Below are 25,691 nucleotides of genomic sequence, written 5' to 3' on the forward strand. Positions count from 1 at the left end.
CATTTGGAACAGTAAATTAGTGAGGCAAACCCTCACTTTCCAATAAGGAAACCAACACATACTAGTATCTGAAATTGATAAATCAAAAAATAGTTGGCAAGAGTGATCATGAGTTGACTGTGGTAGCTAGAGATGGGTACATGGGGGTTAATTGTACCACCCTGCTTTTATACATGTTTGAAAGTTCTTATAAAAAGTGTGTGGGGGGGATCAATAGTGAGTGAATAAAGAGATTATTGGTATTATCATGGTAGCCAAAGAAAAACTAAATACAAAAAAGGGAAGGAGTTTGTTGGGAATGGGACTTGGGTAAGGGAGGAGGCGGATGGCTTTCTGTTTTAAATCTGTGTGTGGCCATGTACACAAACGATAACATGTTTTTAAACATTAAAAAAAAACTAAAGTTAAAAAGACAGATGATCACAAACATTGGCGAAGATGTGGGAAAATCGGGTTCTCACGCATTGCTGGTGTGACTGGAAAATGGTACAGGCACTTTGGGAAACTGCAGCAGCTCCTCAAAAGGCTAACTTAGTTACTACAGGACCGGCAATTCCAACCCTAGGCGTCTATCCAGGAGAACGGAGAGCACATGCCCACACACACCTCTACCCAAATGCTCACAGCAGCATTCCTCCTAATAACAAAAAATCAGAAACAACCCAACGGTCAATCGGCGGACGAATGGACAGACAACAGGTGGTATATCCACACCACAAAATATACCGGGCGATAATGAATGAGGTGCACGTGCTGCAATGTGGGGGAACCTTGGATACATGATGCTAAGCGGAAGAAGCCAGACACAAAAGACCACATAGAGTACGATCCCATTTATATGAAATGTCCAGGAGAGGCAGATCCACAGAGGCAAAATGGAGAACACTGGCTGCTCGAATGTGAGTTACATCTCAGTAAAGCCGTTATTTTAAAAAATTAAAGGAAGAAAATAAGTGTCAAGTCACCGAAACTTGCCTTTTGAAGACGTGTTCTCTGCAAGAATATGGATCTAAAACAGTGAATGAGCATTCTTTTCATCTTCGCGTACACGTGATAAAAGTTAATACTCGTACTAAAATTATACCAACACATGTAACATCTTTTTAACTCTTTCAAAATAAGGGAACAAATCAAAAGCTTAAAGTCTCACCCTGACCACAGCCAGTTTCACCCTGCCCACATAAAATACCAGCATGCCCAGGGCAACCAGGAACTAAGTCATGGAGCCTTCAAGGCCCCACTGAAATGTGAGTTTCCCTTCTTCTTTGATTGAGGCACATTTGCATTCAATGGCTAATGTGAGCTGTAGTCTGCCACAGGATATGAGCTGTGGGCTGCAGTTTGTGTGCGAGGCCAGGGTGGTAGAGAAGGGCTGAGGGGAAGAGGTGTTCTAGATGGGCCACAGCAAGGACAGAGGCGGGCTCCAGGCAGGTCTGTCATAAGATAAACTTCAATGGTTACGATGCAACTAACTCTCTACTTACTTCCTGACAAGTGATGCTGGGCTCTGGGTGGAAACACTCAACAATAAGCCCTTGTTTACCAAGGGAGTGAGACAACATGAATTGAGGCCACACATCAAAAGTATGAGTGAAGGAACTTTAGGATTAAGTGAAAGTTGAGATGCTTGTCATTTAAGCACATTCACTTAGGAAACTTAGCCACGCCCATGCCTGCTTCATGCAACATGCCTCTTGCCTGTGCATGGAATGGGTGATGTTGACAGCGAAGGTTGAACCCCTTCCTCCCGCTAGCAGCTACCTCCTACCTTTTACCTGTGACTATATTATATCTCTAACTGGCATTATTAGATAATAAATACCTATTGAACAAATAAGTGAAAGAAAAAAACATTTCCATTTCACTTATATGTGGAATCTAAAGAAAATAAATGAACAAAATTGAAACAGACTCATAGATACAGAGAACAAACTGAAGGGTGCCAGAGGGGAGGTGGATAAGCGTGTGGGTGAAAAAGGTGAAGGGATTAAGAAGTACAAATTGGTAGTTACAGTCACGGGGATGGAAAGTACAGCATAGGGAATATAGTCAATAATATTGTAATAACTATGTATGTTGCCAGGTGGGTACTGGAAATATCAGGGGGATCACTTTGTAAAGTAAATGTCTGTCTCCCGCGGTTCTCAACCTGTGGGTTGCGACCCTTTCAGAGGGGTCACCTAAGACCATTGGAAAACACATATATAATTACATATTGTTTTTGTGATTAATCACTATGCTAAATTATGTTCAATTTGTAACAATGAAATTGGGGCTCACCACAACATGAGGAACTGTATTAAAGGGTCACGGCATTAGGAAGATTGAGAACCACTAAACAGTATGCTGTACCCCTGAAACTAACAGAAAATAATACTGAATATAAACTGTAATTTTTAAAAAAAAACATGCAACCTAATAAGAGAAAAAACAAGTTTCACTCAATCTATGGCTGAATGACGTTTACTGAGACATTCTTGGCCCAATTAGAAATGTTGGCCTCGATAAAATGCATCAGGGGCTCTCTTGCTGCTGCTATTGATGGATGTGTCCATCCGGTTAACTGGCTGTTTTCCCCCCACCTTTCCCCACATCATATCCGTCGGCCTCTCAGGACACCCAGACCATCTGAGACTGGGGAATCCTGCGGCAGAGTGTGTGCACAGCTGTCTCAGGGAGCAGGGCACCGCGGCCTCTTAGCATGCAGGGTGAGCTCCGGTTCCTACCAGCTTCCCCAGAGGTGGAGCGAGCACTTATTCTAGTCCAGTGGTTCTCAACTGTGGCTGCACATTAGAATCACCTGGGAATCTTTTCAAAATCCTGATTTCTGGGCCTCATCCTCCGGAAATTCTGTTTCTTTGTTATGGGGTGAGGCCACAACATTAGTAACAAAGAAACAGAATTTCCAGAGGATGAGGCCCAGAAATCAGGATTTTAAGAAGATTCCCAGGTGATTCTAATGTGCAGCCAAGGTTGAGAACCGCTGCTCTCGGGGCCGATTCATTGATTCAACTTGCAGCTCATTAGGGCTCCCATTCCCAGGTGGAAACTCCTGTTCCTGTCATGCCTAGTATTTCCTGAACGGGTCTCTGCCCCAAGCACTCCGACATTCTCTCTTCAGCTCTCTGAAGTGTTTATCTTCTAATGCGTCCTTCCTGGCCACTTCTTCCTAGTTCGACTTCCAGTCTCCAAGCAGTCTATCCCTTTCTTGTTTCCAATAGCCAGTGTAAGCCCAAACACAAGCATGTGCTGGTGTCTTGTGTGCTGACCGCATACCGGTAACTGCTAGGCAATGGGAGTAAAGAGAAGTGAAGGTGCAGGTGTTGGTCATCGAGGTAACAGCTGAGCCCAAGAGAGCCAGCGGAGGAGGGGGAGGTTGGCTCCTCTGGCTCACAGCCAGTGCAGTCTCCAGCACACAGTGTGACATCATCTGCTCTCCCAGCGCCCCACCTAATCCTTCACCGTCTTTCCAGCAGTACTTTTTGTAAAACACAACTCCAGTGACCACTTAAAATCCCCCATGGCTTCCCGCTGCTTACAGAAAACTCACAGCAGGAGCCTGCCTCTCCTTCCTGTTCAGGCTCCATTGTCCCACCCCTTTTGCCCAACTTACCACCAAGGCACAGGGCATCAAGATTCAGGCCTGGACTGCCTTTCCCTGCATGTTGGACTGCCTCCCACCTCCCACAGCCGTTCCCTGGAAGAGCAGCCTTCTGGCCTTTTGGTCAGGCAGTGTGCTAGGCACCATGTTAGCTGCTAGGGAAGAATGCCACACCTGGCAGCTCCCCCTTCACCCTCCTTTACGACAGCCCTCAACATGCGCTGTCATTCTCCATTTACGTGGCCACAGCGCAGGGTGGGTACACGGTAAATCCAGAAGACACCTGGTGACTGAGCAGCATAACTCAGGACGGAGGAGAAATCAAGGTCAGCACAGTATTTCTGTAATGACTCTGTACTTTTAGGTTGAGTTAGGCAATATCCTCTTGCTAAGATTGGTATCAACTCTGAGACATATTGTATTTAGTTGTAAAGTCCCAGATAAATTCCTTTGTACAACTGGAGAAATAAAGCCTTTGATTAAAAACTAAAATTTCCCCCACCCTCAAAACAGGGATGGGGGAGGGGAGCAGGTGTGGAAGGATGTCTGATCTGCCATATTCTTTGGTGAGAGCCCTAAACGTGTTTGGGTAAGAAAAGTGATGTTCTGATCACGTTGATAAAAGCAGCTTGAAGATCGGGTCACAGGAAGCCCAAGATAAATGCTGAGAGGAAACTGGTTCTTTTTGAAGTAGCCTCTTCATAATCATTTTCCCACACGTTTGTTCAACTTCCGAAGGAGGACTGAGTATCTGATTTGCTTTGCAAATGACACGGCTGAAGAATGCGACATTCAGATAATGTTGTTAACAAATGTGTTCAGAGGGAGGGCTTGGCTGGCTGTAAGTTGTGGCTTCAGAGCCCTGTCACTGCTCCCCTAGGCACAGGCTACTGAGGTCCCTCAGGCTGATACTGGGGTTTTTGCTTTGATTTCTGGGGGTTTTCATGAGAAGATGGGATGGACAACATGTTGCTGACGCCAGGGCAGGTCTTTAATTTTATCTTCATGTTCTACACACATATTAGAGTTTTACATAAGCTAGCAGTCGGGACAAGGAAGAGAGCAAGCCCTGAAATGTCTCCTCTCCTCTGCAAAAAGCACACAAGTTCTTTGAAACTTGCCAACAAATCAGAACTTCTGGACCCCTTTGTAACGATCAGGCTCTAGCATGGTGCTTGGTAATCATTAAGTAGTTATCAAAAGAACCCATGATTAACACTAACCCAAGCAATGATATTGTTTTGGAGATATTTTAATCTCATTAAAATTGTGAAGAGATCATGATATTGCCACCACTCAAAAATGTCTCCTTTTACCTTTTAGTGAGATACATCCTTTTACCTTTTAGTGAGATACATTCTACTTATTTACGTTTCTGTTCTCAACACTGATGAAAAGAATAACAAAACTTGGATAAAAATATTTTTGGTGAAAACTAATTTTATCCATGAGAAGCACATTTAAAAATCTCTCTTCCTATTTTCTGTTAAAGACTCACACCAGCATGACAGTTTCTGGGTGTGAAATTAAATAGGTGTGTTTCTCTCTCTCTCTCTCTCTCTCTCTCTCTCTCTCTCTCTCTCTCTCGTTTATCTTCACCCAAGGATTTTTTTTCCATTGATTTTTAGAGAGTGTGGAAGGTAGAGGAGAGACTGAGAGAAACATCAATGTGAGAGACACACACTGATTGAATGCTTCCCACGCATGCTCTCCGACCGAGGCTGTAACCAAGGTATGTGCCCTTGACCAAAATCGAACCCGGGACCCTTTAGTCCACAGGCCGACGCGCTAACAACAGAGCTAAACTGCTAGGGCTAAACAGGCCTCTCTTAAACACATGAAACTGAGATACCAAGTACAAAAAACTGCCTGTTAATATCAGGATGGACATAAACACAAAATAGTTCAATAAAGAAGCAGAACGCTACTACAGGAATTATGTAAACACTTTTATTTCTTATTTAACCATGCTGCACATGTATATACAATATCAATATGTACAACTTGAACAAATACAATTTATACATAAAATACAATGGAAGTGGGGCTTTTGAAATTAATGCAACAAATTTATTGTACAATTTGTAATTTAGACCAGTATACAGTATTATAGCAATGCTACTGAAGTTATTAATGATTTAAACTAGTCAGACTACAGTGTAAGTTCAAAGGCACTAGGAAGATCTATGTTTTGTTCTAGTATTTTAAATTAAAAATAGCTAAAAAGGAAAACAAATGCATATATTAAGAAATTGGGCCGAAACCGGTTTGGCTCAGTGGATAGAGCGTCAGCCTGCGGACTGAAAGGTCCCAGGTTCGATTCCGGTCAAGGGCATGTACCTGGGTTGCGGGCACATCCCCAGTAGGAGATGTGCAGGAGGCAGCTGGTCGATGTTTCTCTCTCATTGATATTTCTGACTCTCTATCCCTCTCTCTTCCTCTCTGTAAAAATCAATAAAATAAAAAAAAAAGAAATTGGGCAGACACTGGAGTGCTTAAATGTACACCCTACCAATTCCTTAATTCACAGCCCTGTAGGAAAGAGAGGGACATTCCTTAAGAGTCAAGGGGAAAGACATTTTAAAAAGACTATGAAGAAACAAAACCCCAAAATCATAATTTTTCTAAAAATCTTACAGATGAAGTGGCACCCCCCCCCCCAAACCCAAGTGACCTTAAATCTCTTGCTGCAAAAAGAAAGGTCCCCTTTTCCTAGAAGTAGATCAAATGGATTCTATTTGTGGGGTAAACACATGGATTCAGACCTCCCTCCTTGAATAATCTTATACTTTGATACAAGCACCTAAACAAAAATGAGGACTACGATGATATTTTAATGTCCTAACTATCAGTATATATAATTACAGGGCTTATTAAAGAATATACCACAACCAATACCATTCTACCAAGGCTCCTTTTAATAAATAAATAATACTTTTTAAAACTAAAGAGAAAAGAAAATACCCATTCAAAAACCTATTTATATCTGACACTCATTTTAAGTCTATTTCATATAATGAGCAAGTTTGCTTATCTATATCCTTATATGAAATTAACACTGAAGTTACAAAATATTTTATTTGTGCACAAAGACACAGTAAGTGTGAAGAAACCACAGAACTGCTGCTATGATTGGAGCTAAGAGAATCGCTGTCAAGTCAGTGTCCCATTTTTTCATATGGACGAGTCAGGCCTGCCTAAATATATAATTTTGGTATTTCATAAGATGAACAATTATTGTCCATCTGGTATAATAAGTTCTAATGTAAATACTTTTAAAAAACTGAAGTAGCCTATTTTTTAAAAAAAATTTTAATGTTTTGACTTTTTATAGGTTTCTTTTTGTTATTATAGTGGAGTGGAATAGAAAACAATCTAACATACTGGCTTAAGTTTTCTGTGCTGTTTTAGAGCTTAATGTACAAGCTATTCCTTTCTTATTAACTAGATAGTTAAAAGCGATAAACATGAACTTCTAAAAAGAAGAAGTATTTATCTTTTCTTTCTATTGGTAAAATTAAGTTTTCTATAGAGTAATTACTAACAGTTAAATGTGCATCTACAATTGCCAAAATATTCTGCTCACACAAAGCTCTTACAAGACACGTATTTACCTCAAGTCTTCACAGTACGTAAACAGTTGCCTCACAGAGTAAAGTTATAAACTTCTATCTTACATACTACAAAGAAAACGCTACCAGTTAAATGCAATTCTTATTACCTAGAAAATATGCACCATACACAGGACATTCAGTACACACCTTTGTCACGTACTTTAAATTTATGGACACATTTTTACTACCACCTCACAAGTACACCACCTTTACTCACCCCCACTCTATACATGGCTTTGTAATTATAAACCATTTAACCAAGCTTCTTAAACTAATGTTAACTTAATACTAATTTATTTTAAAATTCACAAAAGATATATTAAGTGGTGTAACATAACATTAAAAAATAAAAACAAAAATTTTGTAAGCAGCCAAAAAGGAAAACACAATTCTATATGTTACAAGTTATTTTACTATAAAATAAATATTATTTTTATTTTTAGAGGAAGATGGTCTGACTGGATTTGTCAATGGAAGAAATTTAGGGAAGAATATTTCATTTAATAAACTATAAAGAAAAAACAAAATAAAGTATTTTAAAGGTAGAGGATTAAAAGCTATTTTTCTTGCTTTAGTTGTACTTTCTGGGAAATGGAGACTCAATTTTCATCACAATTTACAACTTAAAAGGAAGCATCCATTAATCACACTTCAAAATAAATTTTGAAAAATATACACATACAGCAAAGACTAGTGACCAGTATTTAGCTTAATTTCCTGCAACTGTGACTCCTTTATAATTAGGTACATACTCAATGTTTTAAGAGAACATGAAACCAGAACAAAAGTATATTTGATTTAAACTCTAAATGGCAAAAAAGGTCAAGAGAAGTACAGTTCAAACATATTTTCTACGTGTTCTTCTAAAGATTGACTGTAAATTATAAATTTTCTACAGGTCATCTAATACTTAAAATGCAATAAAGATAACACAAAAATGAGAACATATTTAAACAGGCAGGGCGGGCGTTAGGATTGAATCATTTCTTAGATACGCAGCTCAAACATTCATATATAACAGCAAAACATAGGACAATTAGAACTGCTGTCTATGTGCAAGACAGGACCTACATTTTATTCTATTTTGAACATCCAGTTATGTAAATACACAGGAGTTGAGCAAATTACTAGCAGATTTATAAATACATTTCGACAGCAACTCTCTATAATAGGAGCTGCTCCCCTAACTTCCCTGCATAGTATAAAATGAAGAGTAATATGACTATTTGAACAATTACCAGTTGTGCAATTTCAATGTTATATTGACATATATAGACTAAAAATTAGAGAAATTACTACTTCCAGTCTCACTCCATGACTTACAGCTTTCATTACTTGAAATGACACAAAAGTCTTCAGTGTTTTAATTAAATATTTTGTCCAGGCGTGAGGATAGTGATATTTTTATTGAGACTTTAAGTCTGTAACATTTACTGAAGTAAAGAGTCAATTACAGTTTCAGGCTTTGCAGAACGCTTTCTGTTTGGAGAAGAGAAAAAGAAAACATGAAGACTTTCCTAAAAGACTGAAATGCAAACACTTTACTTTATGCAGAAGATAAAACAAGGGGGCATAGAGTCTAGAACCAGGCCAAGGTTTGACCATGTTAAGAGATCAATTCATGCCCACTTTTTCAGGCTAGGGAAAGGTCACCAAGAATAGGTGCAAGATCATGGCACTCCACCCTCCACCCAGACAGGTGAGAAATTGAGTGGATGATAATTTCCAAAACTCGACTAGACAACGCAGCCAGGCCAAGTGGCTGCATGCTTGCCAGATTGAACCTGCTGATGATCTCTTCCAGGGTAGGCTAAAGGTGCGGGTTTATTCAGAGACAACATCATCTGAGGCAATACAGTACAGATGCACATGTAGGCACTGATGTAAATGCTACATTAATGTACCATGTTTATTGCAATTTTGCTTAGCATATTGCACTATGCATTTCTAATGAGAAACATACATTGAACATTATCATGTAATATAATATCAATAAACCATTTAATGTATATATCTGTCTGTGTTTAAGGCCATCTATTGTTTTCATAATACAGCAGGCTAATTCTGATGCACAGAGATGGTGGGTTTGGCTAATGTAATGTTGGCTCACATGTTTGTTTTGTTTTGTTCGTTTACCAAAAAGGTACATATTTTTAAATGAGTATTCTGAAAACTGTATCCAAATAACATTAAATTGTTTGTTTGCTTTAGGTCCACATCGTTCTTAAAAAGTGACTGAAAATGGAGAGATCTCATTTACATAATTTGATTTCTGGCTTCTTCTTTGAAACAAGAGGCGTTGGAAACAATGGGCCCTCTAGTCCCAAAACTAACTAGGAGCAAGGTAGCAGCCACTCATTTCAAACAGACTCCTCTCCATTTTGTCCCCTCCCCACTGCTGCCTATTTTTCACCTACACTGAAGCCAACTGTCTTACCATTTATCATCACACTTACATTGTTAGTTTTCTTACTAACTTCAGAGTTAAGAGGAAAGTATCTCTATTAAAAGTGGAAAAGTGAAAGGTCTAAAGAGATTCATGTTTCTTTGAACTGCTATGCTTCATTCATTAATGCATGGCTTCTGCTGACAGATGAAGAGTTTTTAACCCCTAGCACATAAATGCTAAAGAATGTAAAATTTGTGCACTTTTAATATGGTACTGATTCCTCCTCCTTGAGTTCAACTATCCCAAATTTATAAATGTTAGGTCATGTCTATGAGATCATGCAACAAGAAAATATTAAACCCATACAACCTCACCTTACATGTAACTCAAAAATCCAAGTGCTCAAAGCAGGGGGTAAAATAAGCTTACTATTCCCTCATTTCAGGAGCCCCAAAGTCTTACAATCAGTTTAAATAAGCCCAACAGCACTTGACGGAGGGCAGAGGGAGGAGAGTAAGCTCCAGCCTCTCGCGTCCTGGTTCCCGGGCTTGTGGGGTGGCACATACAGACCACTCAACAGTCAAACCAGCCCCCAGAGGAGGAGAAAAGATGGTCAGAGAAGTTTTAATTGGTGACTGAGGACATCAGGTGATTGGGACAATGTTTATGATAGAAAAACAAATCAGCTGAATGTAATACTTAAGAGTCTAACCAGGCAAATTAATTAGCGTCTCACTAGAAGAATCAGTGTAAGAATTAAGGAATTAAGATAGTAGATATCTTGGAAAGAACGAAATACATTAAAAATAAAATCTATTACTCAATACAGCTAAAGACGTTGGAAGACCTTAATTCTTCAGCAAGATGTTATTTACTCAAATCATAACTAATAAGAACATTTGTGTGTGTGTCAATCCTCACCAGAGGATATTCTTTCCATTGATTTTCAGAGACTGGAAGGGGGAGGGGAGGAGGAGACAGACAAAGAGAGGAGAAAGAGAGAGAAAGAGAGAGACATTGATGAGAGAGAGAGACACATCGACAGGTTGCCTCCTGCACACAGCCCAACCAGGGTTGGGGATCGAACCTGCAACCAAGTATGTGCCCTTGACCAGGAATAGAGCCCAAGACCCTTCAGTGAAGGGGTGGACACTCTAACCACTGAACAATGCAGGTCAGGGCAAGAATTGTGTTATTTAAATGTATCAGCCAAAATATTTATCATCTTAACTAAATTTCCTTTTAATATATCTAATTAGCATCTCACTGCCTTGATTTCGTGGGACTCTAAGACAGTCTTACCTTCTCCCTGTCTTTGGCCTTGCTTTCCCCTTTGAAGTCCGTGGCCTCTCCAATTTCATCAGGGACTGTCGCAGGCTCTCCTCGGTGTAGGCAAGATACACGTGGGAAAGGTCCACTTCAAAGGGCTTAAGTAAAGGAAACCAGCACCAGACAAATCAGATTTGGGGGAAGATTTAAAGCCCTGAACAAACTCTAGAAAAAAGCCACAGAAGACAAGACGAAACAAGTATCTAAAGACATCTTCTTTAACTCCACTGATCTCAAACGTATTCAGCCAGGGTTGGTGAGTGAGCCCTGACACACCATAAACTCCTTAGCAGCAAAGCAGAAGTGTTGCTGCTTTCCCTAAAGCTGCTATCTCCTCCTGTGGGCCCAAGACTAAGACCAGCTTTGAAAAGGACATTCTGGTCGCTAAAAACATCCCCATGACCCAGAAAGATGGTGAGAAGAGGGAGTCCAAAGAAGATTCCATGCCACTCTTTGGAGGAGGAACTCCGCCTGCCATCACAACTGTCCTAACAACCGCCCCATCCAAGAGCCTCTATTCTCCAAAATCTACTTGTTTTAGCACATCTGACTGATTCCATGTTGATCACATAACTTAGTGACCCACAGCCCTATAAATATTTTACACTGTAATTTTTTTTAAAAGCACTCTTACATCTTTCTCTTTTTTATCAGGAATTGGAGTTTGCTTCCTCATGTTATTTCCTGTGTAGGCAACACATTTCTTGAGGGGGGAAAAAAAGAGACAGAGGAGAATTGTTTTAATTAGTCGTTAATACTGTGAATTAGCAAATTATTGTGAGATCTACTGATGTTACACTCATGAAACATAATTTGAATGCTGGAACAGAAAGGGACCTGGAAGTCCTTTAGTACTATGTAGCCCTGCCCATGCCATTTCCACTGAATATTCTGTGTATTATAATATAGTTAATTAGAAAAACATCTCCACCCTACTGCAGTCTCATCTGATTCATCCTATGGACCACCTCTCCCCCCACTGGAGCCAGCAAAATTCCTAGACTACAGGTAGTACTCCACAAGGATTCCATGAAAGGATGAAGGTAATACTCACTAGCTGCCATTCTCCTATGTCTTCATTCCAATGGACATAGTTTTCAATCATTTCCTTTTAAGAGTCAAAGACAGTCTACTTTTAATATTTAATAATACTTAAAACACTGAAAAATATTCATGAAACTAAAATCTTAATAAATTATGGGGGAAATTTTTTCTCAATTATGTACCGCATGATACACTTGTTATAAATTTAAAAATATATGCTTTTAAGAAATATATGTAGATGCAATTAAACTATATAAAAATAAAAAGCAAGGAGATGAAGAACATGATTCAGAATGAAAGTTACCTTGAGTTGGAAGAGGCAAAGGGAGGGAAGAGGAAGAGGGAATCGTTTGATTGGAAGTAGGTTACTATATGGTCCTAGCTTTTGTTTTGAGGTGATGAGTTCACTACAAAATAACAAATTAAATCAAAGGAGGCCTTCCAGGGCCAATAAGGAGAGTGTACCAAGAACCAAAGGTTAATTCTATACACTTGATGTTCAAAGGAAAAAATACTACGGCTTATTTTTAGACAAACTGCTTACAGCTGTATAGAGATTCAAAGTAAATTTTTAAAAAATCAATATGTTAGCCCTAACCGGTTTGGCTCAATGGATAGAGCGTCGACCTTTGGACTGAAGGGTCCCAGGTTCGATTCCGGTCAAGGGCATGTACCTTGGTTGCAGGCACATCCCCAGTTGGGGGTGTGCAGGAGGCAGCTGATCACTGTTTCTCTCTCATTGATATTTCTGATTCTCTATCCCTCTCTCTTCCTCTCTGTTAAAATCAATAAAATATATTTTTAAAAAAATCAATATGTTAAAGTTTACTAAAATGTACTAGAAAGATGAATATTTTGAGTAAAGAAAAATAGAGGCTGAGCTTCTTAAATTATATTAGTATTAAGGATTAGCATCTGTCTGGAAATGGAAAATAATGATGGTTGTACAACATTATGAATATACTTAATGTCAGTGAATTGTACTCTTAAAAATACTTAAAATGGTACATTTCATGTTATGTATATTTTACCCCCACAACCACACACAGAGAATTAGCATCCATAAGCAGGGAGAAAAAGTTCCAACAGGAGTTCTGCTTATTTTATTCATAGGATAAAGGACACTGAATGAATAAACAGCAGCTATATCTTGATTCTGACTGTGACTACATTAAGTCCTCACTTAAGGTTTTGTTCGGTTCTTGGAAGCTGTGACATTAAGGTAAATGATGTATAATAAAGCCAATTTTATCATAGGCTAACTGATATAAACGAGAGTTAAGTGTCTATATTTCTGGTCACAAAAACATTACCAAACTTCTAAATAAAGACCCCAAACTACTAATATTAAACACTGAAATAAATGTGGTAATTATATATATATATATATATATATATATATATATATATATATATATGAAAGATTAAGATCATTATTTTCCAATTGGCTCATCCAGTTCAGGGAAAAATATTCACAGGATGTTGGAGCTTGTCCAAGCAGCTGAGAGCACGAGGTGAAAACCAGCCCTGTTCAGGATGCCCTTCCATCACAGGGCACACCACACACACATACACTCACTCAGACTGGGGCAATGTAGACATGCCATTCACTTCATGTGCACATCTTTGGGATGTGGGAGAAAACCTGAAGACCCAGAGAAAACCCATACAAACATGAGGTAAACATGCCAACTCCATACAGACAGTGGCCCTGGCTGGGAATCAATTTTTTTCTTCTTCTCATCAATGATATAACAACGATGACCGAAACAATGTTATTTAAGCACCTTCTATAAATGAATCTGGATTTCTCTAAAGGACTGAGAAGTTCTTATTTAGATACTTAGATACTCAAACAGAGTTATGTACTAAGAAAAGTTAATAGCTAAAGTGAAATGTTATGGCATTGGTTCAAGAAAATTTTATCGTCAACAACTGAAATATAAGTATTTACCACCAATTAAATGACAAATTATATTTCCTTATTTCTTAACCCCAGCCAAGTGACCTAATATCTAGGTCATAGAACTTTCCTCTTACCTGGTAATCCTGAGGTATAAAGTTATCAATAACAAGCATCTGAAGCCGAAGCTCCCGGCTAAGTTGTCGAATGTTCTCCAATAGACCTTCAATTTCCCTCTGATGTTCTTGTTGGAGATCAGCCATCTATGAGAAAATCAATGAAAATATTAAGGACAAACAAGATTTTAAATACAAAATAGTTCAATCTGACATAGAAACCCTGTAAGGGCTACCCAGTTTTCACTAAAACAATGGACAGAATGACACTAACAGTGTCTTATTTTATTGTATTTTATTAGAGAGAGAGAGAGAGAGAGAGAGAGAGAGAGAGAGAGAGAGAGAGAGAGAGAGAACATCGATGTGAGAGAAACATCAACCAGTTGTCTCTTGTACGCACCCTGACAGGGAATCAAACCCACCACCTTTTGATATACAGGACGATGCTCCAACCAACTGAACCACATTGGCCAGGGCCTCACAATGTCTTTTTCACATTATTAGTTAAGGTCAGAAATTTAAGAGCTAAAATTAAAAACTGCACATCAAGGATAAATTTTTATTTCTTTAAAACTGTAAGCACACATGATTCCTTTCGGATTCTTAATCATACTTAATAAAATAATTATTTTTTTAAAATTCAGAACTACATTAGTAGGTACTTTCTAAGAGACCAACCTCTGACTTTGCAGCCATCAGCATAGTCCAAACTTTCTTTAATTTTTTGGTCTTTCCCTGTGCTTCCTCTTGCAAACTGGTATATTTTTCTTCAATATCCAAGCGTTCTTGCTATGAGAAAAATTGATAAACTTCAGAATAATTTATTCTTTAAATCACAAATTTATTTTTTAAATTTTATTGTTTAAGGTATTACAAATAGTACATATGTCTCTCCCCCCCTCCCACTTACTTCCCCCCCGGCCTCCCCACCCCCACCCCGGCGCTTGCCCTCGCCTCCTCGCCCCCAGTGTCTTGCATCTGTTGGTTGTGCTTATATGCATATTTAACAAATAATATGTTTAGCAGCCATCTTCAAAGCAACCCACGGGTCTGCTTTAAAATGTTATTAAAATTATATTTAGCTTTTCTCTAGAAAAAAAATGTCAACCAGAACCAAAAAGATACCTCTTTTTCCTCCAATTCTCTTCGAAGTTGCTCTGCTCTTTTCCTCCTTTCTTCCAGTTCCATATTAGATTCTTCAAGAAGTTTCTCTTGTTCCTCAGCTTTCGCCAATAAATCAACACCACCAACAATTACCTTCTTCTCCAGTGCGGATAATTTCTCTAGCAAAGACTGATGCTCTTGTCTGTTGATTAAAATGAGAATACTCTATATTCATCGATTATCTACTATTGTACCAATATCATTTACCAAAATTTAATGAGTTTGGATGCAAAATTTCCAAATAGAAATATGGTTATGCAACATCTCTATCAAATTATACCATTGGATAATTCATTACTGTATGATTTGATCTATAACTAATTCAAATTCACTTAAAATTTTTCCTCCCACAAAGAGAGGAAATAATCAAAACATGTAATTTTCAGAAATACAACATACACAATGAAACCGTCTATCCAAAAATAGCTACTCTGGAGATAAAAATCAAGCTTTTAATTATTATTCAATTTTTTTCCTTATACATAAGTCCTCGGAAAAATACAATAAATTTAAAACACAAATCTACATCAATTCAGTAATACTCACTGGGCCTTAAGAAGATCCTTTTCCCGTTTCTCTAATTCAGCCCTAGCCTTGTTTCTTTCTTCTTCTTCCATGTCAAGCTTTGTTTCAAGTGCTTTTCTCTCTTCATCAATTTTTGCTTGCATTTCAACCATCTTATCAGGGGAAACTTTCTTTTTACCTGTTTGAGTCATTCAATTATCCAACAATCACTTTAGAGTCAATGTTTCAGACCAGTATACTAGTAGATTCTCTTCATTTTTATAAAAGGTGCATTCCTCAGTAATATAAGATCAAATATTAACATTTTAAGGAAATCAAATGAATAATTTATTTTATGTTCTTAGAAGAACTTTTAAACTAATTGCTAAATTCAAACTGTTTTCCAATTGTGCAATGATTAGGACAAAAGTAAGTAAAAGAGGAGCAAAACAGATGAGCAGAAAAAAAAAAAAGAGAAAGATTAACAGGAAAGCCAAAGCAAACAAACAAAAAAACACAGATCTGTGTGTCCCAAAATAACATATATGGTGGGAAAAGCAATATGATTATTTAGTTACTTTTTTCTGATAACCAGGTACAAAATAAAGTGGCTTCCCAAAATACTTCCCTATAATTTATTTAAATAAATAAATAAGTAAAAGTCACATATATGTATAAAATGAACAGATAAAAATATCAGTCAGAACTTATTCCAAGTAGTTTTTAGTATATATCTTCAGAGTACTTATAAAATTTTGTTTAATAAAATTACTGGAAAGTATTTTATTTCATGGTATGCTTTTAAAGGAAAAAAGTCTATACTAATTATATAATAGTTACATAGTAATTAAACAGGCATTTTATAGTTGCTGAGCTGTCATGATGTCATATTTTAAATGAAAAACTAAAATAACTCATTATTATATCAAACACAGGACCCTAAATCTGTCACATTAAGTACAAATATTAACTATAAGTAGAAATATTACAAAATAATCAAGCTGGAAACACAGTTTCCAATTGATTACTTTGATTATAATTCTAGTAAGTAGAGTGCTTAATATACAAATAATAGTGTGAATAAAAGTGCTAAATTGAGTGTTGTAAATATTCAATAAAAGTTTATTGAATGAGCCCTAGCCTGTTTGGCTCAGTGGATAGAGTGTTGGCTCTGGGGCTGAAGGGTCCCCAGTGCGATTCGTCAAGGGAACATACCTCAGTTGCAGGCTCCACCCGGCCCTGGTTGGGGCCATGCAGGAGGCAATCAATCAACATGTCTCTCACATCGATGTTTCTCTCTCCCCCTCCCTTCCACTGCCTCTAAAAATCAATGGAAAAATATCCTCGGGCGACGATTAACAACAACAAAAGTTTATTGAAAGAATTTCAAAATCATTTAGTTGAAATGCAAAATCAAAGAGAGAAAATAAAACTAGCATATTAAGCTGCTTATGAAACTGAGTCAAAGATCTTTCATTTCTAGTAATAAATATACTTTCTTTGAAACACACTTTCCTTCAGAAAAATGATCAAACTTTTCATAGAATTGGCCTGAGGCTCTCCTGAGAGCTTTCTGTATTTTTTAACTTCTTTCCCAAGGACCACAGAAGAGTGTAAACCAGAAGACTTTCTCAGTTGTTAATGTCTCCACCCAAAAGCTAACCCCTCCTGCTAAGAAGGAAAAGGAACTGAAAAATAATGATGATGGAGATAGATATTATCTGAATATATTCTTTCGGAAACCATGAGACAAAGAATCATGCATAGGCTTCAATTCTTTAGGATAAAATTATAGTAAAAAACCCAAGGGTTTAATTTAAAATATATTACCCTTCATTTCTAAATAAATATACGTCTGAAGCAAACTTAAGCCATGAAACAAATAAGTTAAATAAAAGATTAAATAAAAGCACTGATCCAAATTCATGCTCTGGTATGGTGTGATTCATTGCATTCCAAAAGTCAGGATGTAGACCTGATTCTATTGGCTTCTTTGGCACAGTCACCTGTATTGAATGTTCTGAATAACACTATTAAAAGATAATTTAGAAAAGTGACCTAATCCCTATTCCCAAAGAATTTCCCATTGATAATACTATTTCTTAGAAATTTGAGGGGGAAAAGTGTAGGTTCAGGTATAATGTAAGTGGCATGCATAATAAATTATAGCTTCCTTTCTACCTCAGAATTTCAAATATTTAAAGAAAAAAACCCAGCAAATATGTTAAGGGGAGAAAACAACAATCCTGTATGTGTGAAGACATGGATATTAATGGTATAAAAGAAATGATCTGGTCAATATATGTACATTAATTTTTTTACGCTTCCAGGCTTCTAATTGTCAACAGTTAAAGGCATATAGTTTCCACCCTTGCCGGTTTGGCTCAGTGGATAGAGCATCAGCCTGCAGACTGAGGATCCCGGTATGATTCCTGTCAAGGGCACATGCCCGAGTTGCAGGCCGATCCCCAGTAGGGGGCGTGCAGGAGGCAGCTGATCAATGATTCTCTCTCATCATTGATGTTTCTCTCCCCCCCCCCCCGCCCCCTTCCTTTCTGAAATCAATAATAATATGTTAAAAAACACACACACACACACACACAAAACCACCATATAGTTTCCAAGCCCATTAAGAGGCAGTAGAATAAAAAGATTTTATATTTAGCCCTAACCGGTTTGGCTCACTGGATAGAGCATCGGCTTGCGGACTGAAGGGTCCCAGGTTCGATTCCAGTCAAGGGCATGTACCTTGGTTGTGGGCACATCCCCAGTAAGGGGTGTGCAGGAGGCAGCTGATCAATGTTTCTCTCTCATTGATGTTTCTAACTCTCTAACCCTCTCCCTTCCTCTCTGTAAAAAATCAATAAAATAAAATAAAGATTTTATATTTAGAAATACAAAAGCACATGCCTACTGATGAATTACTACTATAATTAAATTGCATTAGTTATTAAAAATCATTCAGGTAATATTTTCAAACTGATGTTTTAGCAACAAAGATCTTATTGTGCTCTTGTAACATTTTCACAAAAATAACCATGTATATATAGCTAGGTTCAGTTTCAAAAATCTAGTATTTCACAATATATTATTGCCAGAATTACTCAAATAAATCATTATATTTCTCTTCAAATAATATTTAAAGCTAAATGTAGATATGTACCAACTCTTCTAACCAGGCACTTGAAAACGTGAAATCAATAAAAGTCACTTTTACATTAATTTTTTAAAATTTCATTCAACAAAACCAACCAAACAAAAAAATGCTTCTAATACTGCATAACAGAATTCAGCACAAAGTTTCAGATAAATATATTTTTAATTGCCCTGTGCCATGTGCTCTATCCAAAACTGTGAAGGGGGACACTGGCAAGGTACAGTTAAAGGGAAGAATCTCAGAAAAGTGTTAATTGAATTTCATTTTCACTATATGAACACCCATGGGCATAAGTAACCAAGCATCTGATTCCTCACTAAAAAAAAAAAAAAAGAAAAGAAAAAAATGCCTGAAATCATTTATATTTGTATTTCCAAAATTTGGCTTAATGGGTCTTTTAAAATTTTAGGAAAAAAGATTATGCCATCTAGTTCTGATGATACATTATTTTTGTCTCTGCTGTTAATTAGGTCTAGCACATCCTGTGTGTCTGTCACTGTCAATCTAATACTTCTGAATTGTTCTGCTAAAAAGATCTTTTGGAAATAAAAAAATGTTCCTAATATTTAAGTCAATAAAAAGGGAAATAAATTTTTAAAAAATTATTTAGAAAAAAAATGGAAGTTTTTTTTTAAAGCTAAAGTTGAAAGATTTTTTAAATACAAAAGGTGGATACTTACCTTGTTAAAAAATCATTAAATTTTTTTAAAAATGTAATATAGTTAAATGACAAAGTTCTTTATAGTTTAAATAATTGTACCATGGGGAGTGCAAATCAATCACACCAACCTGCTTGATCTTTCAATAAGAAGTAGTAAGCAAATCGTAGACAGGAAGCATATGCACAGAGATGAAGAGGAAAAAAAGAAAAACATTATTTCTTATGTAAAACAAAGAAAAATGTATAATAGCATTTATTTATAGTATAAGTATAGAAAAAATCAAATCACTATCAAAACTGAAAGAGCAGTTTTATGTAAAAAGTAAAGCATATTCAACACAATCAGAGATGTAATTTAAGCAAAGATAATAGGAAGATTAATTTCGTCTAATATTACAATTCAATTCAATGTCAAGAGCTCACAGACTCCCAAACTCCTGCAAATATAACAGTTCAGCACCATGTGGGTATAATAACAGTGGACATGGAATTGGGAAACTGCTAAGACCTGAGAAGTATTCTAAAAGAGCAAAGCAGAAAATTAAGCCAATTTAATAAGTTAAAAGCAGCAAAATTCACACTGTCCATTTTCAAAATTTCCCAATTCAATGTTCCTCCAATGTAAGGAACTGTTACAGGTGTGCCTCCCTTTAAGAAAATTCAACCCCAAATTAGATTATAGCAATTTGCAATAATGATTTAATTAACAAAAGGATTTAATGAAGAATTCTTTTAAAAAACAAGATCTCTCTCAATACATCTGATTTCCCAACTTGATTTAAGGGCAATTTTTTCAGGAAAAGAAACATACATACCAAAAACATTTATTACATAAAGTGAAGTACACCTGTAAATAACAAACTTGCATTCAATCTATTAGTGGCCCATTAAGGATAATTACAATGATTCTATAGAAGTAAATAATCAATTGATGATTCAAGCAAATAACACCTAAATAAAAAGGCATTCATATTTTTTAAAGGGAAAGTACATACAAGTTACACATAGCAATCATGCTGGGACAACCATCTCTGTACTTCATCAGCACACCCACATCACAAAAAAAGAACTCAATGTTATGTGCCAGGTGCACAAACCGCTTGAACTGAACAAAGTACAACTCATTTCATAATAGACTTTCATATAACTAGTCTTTAAGGATTAAGGTAAATTTTAAAACAGAAAATTAATGCCTCCCACTCAGATATTTTCTTGTATTTCAGAGTTTATAATACAAAATAATACCTCTATATGGTTTCTAAAGCAATGTCAGGTATTTTATGTTATCCTCTGAAATTAACTGTTTTTGGTAAAATTTAAGAATTGTCAATAGAGAATACAATTCCTAATATTCTTGGAATTCTTTCTCTAGAAAGCTCAAGGCATAAGAACAATAATCAAATGTTTTTTGCTATTGGTTTCTAAAGGTAAATATATAGATAATGCTTTAAAAGACAGTAAGCTGAAAGCTAGTACAAGAAAGCATCAATTCCCTTTTCTTCTGAAAATGAAATATAATTAAGGTTTAAGAAAAAGTCTTTAGGTTTGAAATAAATCAACAGATAATGCATAAACAATTTCTTGTGGATTTGATTTCTATAACCATACATTAGAAAATTTCTTAAAATCAATCAGGTAATTTAGATATAAATGGCCATTTGATATAAAATACTAGTACTATTCAATTTATCTTCACTTGCTTCAAATTTTACTTTTTATTTATTTATTTGGGCGCTTTCACTCTTAAGCTACCCTAAGATTAAAAGACCAAAGCCTAAAACCTTTATAAACTGTAAGACATGTTATAATTGGCACTGTATTTCATCCTGAGTTTTAGAAAGTCAGGATTTGTTACTACATGTCCATTATACTGACAAGGATTAGAAATTTGTCATGAAGCCATGAAACATGAAAAGGAACCGTAAGAAGTATTCTTTTATACAGCTTACTAGCTCTCTTTACATTATCTCAATTGCAAAAGCATGAATCTCTCTTCCATCGTCTCGAACATAAATTTAAGTGTATGTTTTAACAATTACAGGTTACTGGAAGCAATGAAGGGGGAGGTTGTCACATGCTTTGTTTACTGGGAAGTCCAACATGTATTCTTTAGGTCATGGCAGGGAGCAGTGCAGCATTCCTCAAATGAAGCCCACGGGTTATGAAGAAGCCAAAGCTCCGTTAGAGAACTTAAGAGCTACCACTCACTAGGCAAGAACTTATCCAGAGGTTTCTCTATGACAGAACATGTGGAGTCTGAACTACTGCTGCTGCTACTGCCTGGAAGACAAAGAGATGAGCCCAACGGGAACCAAAGAAAAAGGAAACAAGAAAAGGAATACATACACAGAAAAAATTCAGTTCCAGAGAGAGAATTGTAAAAGACAATCAAACTTTGTATTAAAGAACCAAAACTTACTTTCCCTCAAAACCAGTCTTGGGAGTCTAGCCAATATGCTCTACTATCAAAGCCATGCAGAATTAGAAACTGTATTCCTTTAAGCATCTACTGTGGGCAAACCCCACTATTCACCTAAAACACAGTAATTCAGAGGGTTGGAATGACAAGAATAAAAAAATCAGTAAGTCATTTGGTGACATTTAAGTTTATTTAAACTATTTAGGTTGATAAGTTAAAGGAACTGAGTTTTAAGATTTGAAGTCATGCATAATTAAACTTATAAAATGATAAATTGCCTTACATTATAGACAGGTTTTTGTCTCCAATTTCTTTAAAACATCACACTATTAGATATAGATATAATTATGTATGTTTTAAGGTTTCATGGTCAAACTTTGAAAAGCTCACTGAACATTTTAAAAATTTCTAAGCCTGAAAGGAAGGTATTTTACTATTAAATATTTTTTTGCTATTTAAAATTTTATTTTTAATAAATCTATTATCTGCTTTAGCTTTGAATAATTTATTTTGTGAAAAACAGGTATGGCCTGGTCAGTGGGGCTCAGTTGTTTGAGCCCTGTCTTGTGCACCAAAAGGTCCTGGTTCAATTCCCTGTCAGGGTACATGCCCAGGTTGCAGGTTCAATTATTGGTCGGGAGATGTTAGGGAGGCAAGGGATTCACATTTCTGTCTCACACAGATGTTTCTCTCTTTCTTTCTTTCTTTCTTCCTTCCTTCCTTTCTTCCTTCCTTCCTTCCTTCCTTCCTTCCTTCCTTCCTTCCTTCCTTCCTTCCTTTCTCTCTCTCTCTCTCTCTCTCTCTCTCTCTCTCTTTCTCTCAAATCAATAATAAATAAGAAATAGGTATGCACACAAAAGTGATTCTCTAAGTCAGGGTTTGGCAAACATTTTCTGTAAAGGTACAGATAATAAGTGTTTAGATTTTGAGAGCCATACAGTCCCATGTGAAAGCAGCCAGTCATAGACAACATATAAATAGGCATGGCTGTTTAATAAAATTTCATTTACAAAAACATGTGGTAGGCTGAATTTGGCCAGCAGACTATATTTTGCCAACTCCTGCTCTAAATCATGCTTTTCCTGTCTTTTGAAGTTATAAAATCTTTATCATTTGTGAATTTTGGAGTCCTGATCAAGCAGTAACGGGTTTATTTTCAGCAAGATCATTTATTTTTCAATGTTAAGTTTACTTTAATGACCCCCATCTCCCTAAAGGGTGGGTGCAGGCAACTAGGCAATGGCAAAAGATGTGCACTTGAACATCTTGCCCTGATTACGATAATTTTAATAAGACAAGCAAAATATGCACCAGCTTGAAAACAATGACCCATGTTAATGGAAGAGAGTTCCAAAATAAATAAACATTTACGGTAAAAAAATTTTAATGTAGGCCATTTAACATGTCTCTCTCTTTTGCATGTTATCCATATCTTTATCACAATAAAAAATGTTAATTTGTACTTAGCAATAAATGGCACATAACAGGGTGAGAATGAAAGTAACATTTTATAAAGAAAAAATCAAATTGAAAAATTAGAATCCTTATACAAATTTATTAAAAAATTCAATGACTTCGAAAGCCTAATTATGCTTGAGAAAAACTCCACATTATCCTAAGTTCATAAAAAGTTTAGGTTCATAACGTACATAAAAGTCCCCATATAAAATTGAAACCTTACATGAAATTATAAAATAGTATAAAATAGTATATCCACTATCACTGACTTACAATTCTAAATTTTAAAATAAAAACAGAACATATGGTATTCTAAATCAGCTATAAACAGAGAAGTACAAGAGGAAAAATAATACAGAAAATAATAATAAAAAGTTAACCAGGTGTATGTCATACTTCCTGTTTGACTTGCTACCGTGACTAAAAATGGCAAAATAAAAGGCATGCAGTCAACTTCCTTGAGAATGTTAAACAATCATTAAGTAGCAATCTAAGGTAATTTCTAGAACTAAAAAGAACTTACCCCTTCTTTTTTTCCTTTTCTCTCCATCTTCTCCAACCTCACCCTCTTCATCATCATCCTCTTCTGACCCACTGATATCAGAGCCTGATATTTCTTCCCCTTGAATACAAATTTATTACAATGATTTTTATTTTGCACCAGGTCATTGGCTATATAGAAAATCCCTACATCACTTATTCCATTAAGTTTTTGTTGCTCTAAACAAACCTTGCATTAAAATTCCTAAACAGTATATCAGATATGTTAACTTCAGAAATAGATATGATATACACACAGACTTTATTTTTAAATTTCCTAAAGAGTAGTTAAATTCTTATCCATTTAAATAATAAAGTACAGTTCTAAATATATATAAAATTACATGTTACAATTATTTCAGTCTTTTAAAAATGTGATCACTTTGAGGGAGCATTTTCTCTTCAGTTTTCTGTTTAAGATTTTAAATAATTCACTCAACCTGCATATTTCTTAAGAGCCATAAACTATCATCTAACATAGTGATTCCACTTTCAGAACTACATCACAATAAATATTTCAAAAGGACTCATTTGTACAAAGATTTTGTTAACTGAAAAAAACCCAAAAATCAAATAAAAGGGAATAATCAAACTAATATTAATAAAGGTCAGTACTATATTACAGTCAAAATAGTTATTTAAAAATACCACTATCCATATATGAAATGCCTAAGAAAACAAAAGTAACTGGAAGAAAAAGTAAAATATACACTAATCACAATAATATAATACTTGAACCTGTAAATAAAGGATGGAAAGAGATCACATAGTCTTCGGAGAAGGAATTCATTAAAAAATATTTTGGCCAACGGGGGGGTGAGGGGATGAGCGGGGGGGGGGGGGGGGGGGGGTAGAGGGTACACATATGTAATATCTTAATCAATAAAAAAATATTAAAAAAAAAATATTTTGGCCCTAGCTGGTTTGGTTCACTGGATAGAGCGCCGGCCTGGGGACTGAAGGGTCCCAGGTTCGATTCTGGTCAAGGGCTTGTACCTTGGTTGCAGGCACATCCCCAGTAGGGGATGTGCAGGAGGCAGCTGATCGATGCTTCTCTCTCATTGATGTTTCTAACTCTCTATCCCTCTCCCTTCCTCTCTGTAAAAAATCAATGAAATATGTATTTTTTATAAAAATGTTTTGTTCTTTGGGCCCAGAAACAATGACACCTCAGTAGCAATGAACACACCTAATACTGAAATTTTGGTTTCTAAATACCATTCTCCAATGAAAGGAACCAGGGAGACATAGCTGATTTTTAGGCTGGGATAGAGAAAATACAAAATGAGCGCAAAACACCTGTGGTGCCAGAAAATAAGAAAGTGCTAAGTAAACAAAAAAACTAATGGGAGCATACTGAAAGGATATAGGAACAACTCTGTAGGAGTTCCTAATGGCCAAAGCTGGAACAATTTGAGCAATAAGATACATATTATTACTGTATCATAAACCACAAATATCCATACTGACATCCTATATAATAAAGAGGTAATATGCAAATGGTCAGCAGGAGGGGAGGGCAGTGAGCTACGAGCGGAGAGCTACAGGAGGGCGATGCAGCAGGCGAAGAGCAGCAGTGGGCAGGGCAGCCAGCTGAGGCAAGCAGCAGCGAGCTACTCTCGCACGGATTCGTGCACAGGGCCACTAGCATATAAATCACTGAATAAATAGTGAAGGAGAAGGGAGCGCTCTTCCATACAACAGAATTCCAAACACTAAACATCAGAAGAAATGATGGAAAGAGAGTCACCAATGACCAAATGCCACAGAGTTACTGTTTCAGGCAAGAACC

At 36.5% G+C, this 25,691-nt stretch overlaps 1 protein-coding gene across 1 annotated transcript in view; it reads right to left on the reverse strand.

Moving 5' to 3' along the window:
- Positions 1-7,656: 7,656 nt before the first annotated feature.
- The window catches only part of KIF3A (kinesin family member 3A), a 42,299-nt gene continuing 24,264 nt past the window's right edge, over positions 7,657-25,691 (reverse strand). Inside the window, exons 9-17 of the mRNA XM_081092618.1 lie at positions 23,883-23,981; positions 15,707-15,863; positions 15,122-15,302; positions 14,675-14,785; positions 14,018-14,143; positions 11,988-12,041; positions 11,568-11,636; positions 10,907-11,031; positions 7,657-8,694 (exon numbers count right to left, since the gene is read on the reverse strand). Of these exons, the coding sequence (XP_080948744.1) occupies positions 8,646-8,694; positions 10,907-11,031; positions 11,568-11,636; positions 11,988-12,041; positions 14,018-14,143; positions 14,675-14,785; positions 15,122-15,302; positions 15,707-15,863; positions 23,883-23,981 (971 nt within the window). The 3' untranslated portion in view covers positions 7,657-8,645. The remainder of the gene's footprint in view (positions 8,695-10,906; positions 11,032-11,567; positions 11,637-11,987; positions 12,042-14,017; positions 14,144-14,674; positions 14,786-15,121; positions 15,303-15,706; positions 15,864-23,882; positions 23,982-25,691) is intronic.

Source organism: Myotis nattereri, assembly GCF_964212035.1.
Source record: "Myotis nattereri genome assembly, chromosome: 5".
NCBI classification, from domain to species: domain Eukaryota; kingdom Metazoa; phylum Chordata; class Mammalia; order Chiroptera; family Vespertilionidae; genus Myotis; species Myotis nattereri.